General features: G+C 39.3%; 1 protein-coding gene across 2 annotated transcripts in view; it reads right to left on the bottom strand.

Annotated features, from left to right (window-relative positions):
* cbr4 (carbonyl reductase 4) overlaps positions 1-4750 on the bottom strand; it is a 7186-nt gene extending 2436 nt beyond the window's left edge. The window contains exons 1-3 of one of the 2 annotated variants that reach the window (XM_015403533.1): positions 4628-4750; positions 4367-4515; positions 2204-2324 (exon numbers count right to left, since the gene is read on the bottom strand). In XM_015403533.1, coding sequence (XP_015259019.1) covers positions 2204-2324; positions 4367-4511 — 266 coding nt within the window. In that variant the 5' untranslated portion in view covers positions 4512-4515; positions 4628-4750. Of the gene's footprint in view, positions 1-2203; positions 2325-4366; positions 4516-4627 lie in introns of those variants that run through there. The other variant, XM_015403534.1, reaches the window with a different exon arrangement.
* Positions 4751-5513: the final 763 nt, after the last annotated feature.

Genomic DNA, 5513 nt, shown 5'->3' with positions numbered 1-5513 from the left:
GGTGTACTATTCCTTTAAGAGTCAATGGGGATGATCACACCCGCCATGATTTTCTGCAAGACGGCCTTGGTAGCTCCGACTGAGATAAACCCCAGGTCTACTTTAGTTGGAGTACGCAGCAATTCAGCTGTAACGTCATAGGTCTGATAGGATGAGAGACGAGTTTACAGAACAAAACAAAACAGTCATAGTCTTTGAGCCTTGCAAAAAACTAAATAATGAGGGGCAGACAGCAGGTAAGCGAACAGCATCACTCTCCACTCTTTATGAAGAAAAAAGAATAACAAAACTTCTATAAACTTCACCGGTCTCTCTCTGGGAATCAACTCACTGCCTCAGTCAGCATATCATTCTCTATCTGCTCTGGTTTGAGATGCTTCAATGATTCCTGAAGTGGGGCTTTGCTTTAGGCCAGGGGTTACACATTTAAAATCAGATCAAAATCAGAACCTAATAAAGAAAATAATTAACCCGTAAAGGTCCGGAGACAATTTTAATTATAATCCATTACTTTAAAAATAATTTAACACTGAAATGAAATGAGGTGTTTATGCATCCATGTTATATATTGAGTCTTTAAATAAAAAAATAAAAAAAGATTTTTCCATTTTTAAATCTAAAGTGTTTATGAAGTAGAGAACAACAATCTTTCAGTTTGGAATGTAGACGGTGTCCTGATTCACATATTTTATAAAACACCTGAACTGACTTTTTTGTTCTTTTTTCTGTCTTAATGAGAGCAGTGGGCTTTATGCTGCCCTGCAAGGATTTTAAACCTGGGTTTGAATGGAGACAAAGCCATTCACAAGCATATATCAAGGTGCTCATTTTCAGCCTGGATTGATATTTATTTTTGATTCTGTTCATGGTGGAGAATCCTGCGTCACAGCAGCAGGTTGAGCCAAACATCCTCTAAATGTGCAGGGTCAACTTTGAGCACCATTTCACTTTTCTGTCCCCAGTTCACTGCGGTTCTTCCAGCAGTCCACACTTTCTCTGCTCTCTTTTTCTCATCGTCTCCTTCTTTCCCATTGCCCGGCTTGCCACAGGTTTGCCTGCTGTCTTTAAAAGTAGCAGCAGCAGCAACCCAGACTGACAGCTCATTTTCTAATTTATATCATGCCAGGTCTGGATTAGCCAGCAGTTGGGTCCAGATCCGGACCCTGGTCTGCTAATGACAGTGACTCTGCTTTAGGCTATAGCTGTGCAGGTGTCTTTTTTTTTTTCTTTTCAAAATCTGTCCAAGTCAAATGTGGGAACTTGTCATTTTTGTGGCACAGAGACAGAATCAAAAATAATCTGTGCAGATCTGCCCAACCTGCTTAATCTGAGCTTCTCTATACTCAGTCAGTGTAACATGGAATAAAAATCAGATCTGAGATTTAAAAGTCTTGTAACCGGTGTGATCAGCCTTAAAAGAGCTCCCAGCACCTTTGGGGACAAAACAGACCCACAGCATCATTGTTCCTCCACCGAGCATAACCTTTTCCACATCTCCATCTCTTGTTACAGTGATGAGTGTCAATGTCAAACTTAGTGTGATCAGGAAATCCCTGAGTTCTGGTAAAAGTTCTGGTAGAGTTTATTTGTTAAACAAATAGGTTTTTATCCTTGATTTACAGGAACGTAGGGTTTCAGCTGTTGTTCAGTCTTCTTGGAGATGATTCCAGATTAGTGAAGCATCTATTTATTACCTTATTTGAACTGTTTGTACCATTTCTGGTACCTTTTGTGAATCATTTCATGATTAAATCTGTGAAAGGTTCTATATCAATAAAATTTAATCTTCTTGTTAATAAGAGCTGAACGCTGCTTGACGTAGACCTGACGGAAAAGGCTCCAAACATCTGCTCAGTACCTGGATGGTTAATGATGGTTGTTAGTCAATAATAGATAGATACTGGTATCAACATCAGTATCAATCAAAGTTATTTGTCAGGTTATTTGTTATTAATGAAGTATAAGGAAATATAAATGTCATTGTTAACAGCAATAATATATTAGATACTGATACAGCCGAAATGTTAAATGTAATATTATTAAAGTGCCGACATAAACCTCATTCTGTTCAGTTTTAGACTTTAACCACTGCTCTGTCTGCATATAGAGGCTTTATAAGGGAAACATTTATGTCCTGAAACTTGAACAATAGCTTCTCTAGTATTTTCTATTGATTTAGATGAGTTTCCCTTCTGTCGCCCACCTGTTGATGCCTGCAGAGTTCACAAGGTAGGAGATGTTTCCACACGTCTTCTGGATTCTTTCAAAGGTTTCCTGCACCTGCTGCTCCTTGGAGACGTCACAGCTGAAGGCCTGGTGGTCAGCTGAGAAGACATGGCACAGAGTAAAATTGCTGCCCACTCAAAATGAACACACAGCCATTCATTTCTAAACCAAAGAACAGTAAGAACCCCCCTATGGTCCTAAAGTTGTTGTTACTTTGTTTGGCCAACATTGTTAAGGTTGTCCTGGAAAGTAATAATCTCCCTGGAGTATATCCACCTTCCATAAAAGGAAGCCCCAGATGAGCTCACTTGTGTTTAGGTCTGGATACGCTTGGTCCAATGGCGTGAATATCTGTAAGCAGAGGCTGCAGTTGCTTACGGGCCCAACCCCTCTTATAGGGCTGGATATTTTCACCAAAGTCTTGAATCAATTCGATTTTGATCCCTAGAGTTCTAAATCGATTAATTTTGATTCAATCTGTTTTTACAGTAATCAAAGTGGTTTAACTGTGTTTCAAAAATACTTTTGTATTTTTTTCCCTGTCACCTTAAACACAAAATTCAAACTTGTTAATCAGACAGTTTAAACTTGAGATGTGCACAAAACTGTCTCAAAAGTGCAAATTTGTTTGTGAAAAGTGAAAAAGTGAAGCCTCACTCGAGCGAGCAGCCGTGACACAGCGGGGACACAGCAGACATGCATGAGCTGCACTATCTTCACTGAACAAACCATATTTGCAGCGTTGTCTGTAACTACAAGGTGTTTTCTGGTGAGCCTCCATTTGTTAATGTCTTCAGTCAACCTATTGGCTATAGTTGCAGCTGTCAGACTTGAAGTCATCTTGAGTGCATCTTTCCTGCTCATTTGAATGTAAACGTCATTATAAAACTATTCACTCTCATTCCCTAGACATCGATTTAGCAAAAATGTAAAGGAATCGATTCAAAATCGATTTTTTTTTTACCCAGGCCTACCCTCTTAGAAAAATTCCTCTTAAACCCACCTGATCCTGAAGTGACTGTCAGCACCGGACCGTATTTATACCGCAGCACATGCCAGACTTCAACATGATGGTGAGCCGTTTAAACACCAACAGAAAGCAGACAGTGGTACTTTTAATTACTATGTTAATAACTGTATAGTTCATTAGAGGGTTGGTAAAAAATACACTCATATAATGTTTCAAACCACAATAAAGATCTTAAAAGAACGATGTAACTGAGTATTTTATTTTTTACACTATGCATTGGAATTATGGGTAACCCAGAGCGTAGAACATGTTAGCGGCAATTAATACCAAGAAGAGGTACTTAAGCGGATTCCAGAAAAGAAAAAGTAAAGAAGAGCCGCTGGAAGAATGGAAAAGACTTCCCAAAATAAACACGTTCTTTCAGAACCGGGATGATCGATAAGCATCTCCCTGAAATTAGTTTTTGGAAATTGGGATGTCTGTAACATGTGGTGGTGCGCTGTCACCAATGGTTCCATTCAAGGTGCGCAGTCACTATTTTTCCGTGTGTCATGTGTGATCATATACTGACAATTGCATAATTGTATCTTGATGGTTGATTTATGGAACTGTCGCCGTATCCTGAACCTTTATCATATGGGGCCTCCCAGATCATGTTGCTTATGGGAACTATTATTGTGTCGTTATTGGCCTGGTCGGGGTGTTGGTCGTCTTGGATCAATGTCTAGAGTTGTTACCATGTTGGAATACTGACCTGTGCTCCAGTTTCAAAAGAAAAGGGACAATGTTCTGCTTTCTGCAGCTCACATGTGCAACAAGTGCTCATGCAGTCCAAAAACATGATACTCCCACCACCATGCTTGACTGTTAGACCACATGATGTGTTTCCAATGATCCATGTCCTTAGTCTGCGTGTTTCCAGCTAACTCTCTTCTTTGGAGGACACAGCTGCTGACCTGATTGATTCAGTGTGCTGAGTATTTCCTGAGGCTGAAACATTTAACCTGTGCAGCCATGCACAGAAAACAGCCTCAGAGTGTGACCCTGAGCGCGTGCAATCAAAGTCAATGTTATTAGTTTCATATCTTCACTGCTGACCCGCGAAAAGATCAAATATTTACACAAATAAGTAAATGAATCAAAGTGTCCATTCTGATGATTCAACAGCACCTCCATGTAGTGAAGCCACTGCAGCCTGAGCTGCCTCCTGATTCCTGGAGACCACCGCTACCCTGCAGCCCCTCTCTGCCAGCAGGCGGGACACAACCTCCCCAATCCCCCTGGAGCCTCCGCAAACCACCGCCAGCCTGGACATGGTCCTTCAGGAGAGGACACAGTTCCACGAGTTCAACAAAGGTTTGAATGTTTAACCTTTTAAAACCTTCGCATATTTCTTATTAACAACACCTTCGACCTAAAGCTGGATCTTACCTGTTTATTTCTTCTGTTAAACTTGGTTTACCTGCATTGGCAGAATAAGGTGCGAGCTGAGAATGATCCTGGATCTGACAGCATGGACGCCGCCATGTTTGTTTATACACTTCTCACGTTCGGCCAGCAGAGGGCGCTGTCCACTCACTTTCTGGGGGAAAAGTTTGTTTCTAATCATATTTTCATGTGACCTTCATTCATATTTCTTTTATTTGAGGTTAAACTTTGCAGGAAAGCTTGTCATTGTTTTTATAACAGTATCTTTAAACTATTTGTCTCTAAATTGTGTTGGATTCATATTCATATACATATTCTCTATAGAATACAAAGCTATGAATTTCCAAACTGCAAAAATATATATAATAATAATAATATAACAAATCCAGCGGTGGTTATATTGTCACTTCACAATCGCAAACGTAATCTATTTTTATTTTATGTGATATTCACTAGGAGTTATATAATAGGAATTAAAATTAAAATCATAGAACTTTACTTTTCAAATAGAATAAACATGTGACAAGTTTGTGCATTTTGTTCAATCATATTTCTCTAAAAGGGCATAAGATAGAATTAAACTTCAGTTTCCTAATAGTTACCTATGTAGTGACGTCAGAACACCAGAGAACAAACAGCCTGATGGACGACCAATAATACAGCAGACAGGTCAGAGGGCAGCAGAGAAGCACACAGCAGAGTTAGGTTATGAAACAATAAAGCTTTTTTTTTAATAACTCACAGAGCTCTGTTCAGGTTGTTATCGTAAAGAGAATGAGGAAAAAATGTCAACCTTAAACTGATTAGGGCTGCAACTTACAGTTATTTAGTATTTCAGTAAATTTCTTAATCATTTTTAAATGGCCTGTACTTATATAGCACTTTTTTT

Source organism: Cyprinodon variegatus, unplaced genomic scaffold, assembly GCF_000732505.1.
Source record: "Cyprinodon variegatus isolate N-32 unplaced genomic scaffold, C_variegatus-1.0 Scaffold1514, whole genome shotgun sequence".
Classification (NCBI taxonomy): Eukaryota; Metazoa; Chordata; class Actinopteri; order Cyprinodontiformes; family Cyprinodontidae; genus Cyprinodon; species Cyprinodon variegatus.
This window is presented reverse-complemented; position numbering and strand designations above follow the sequence as displayed.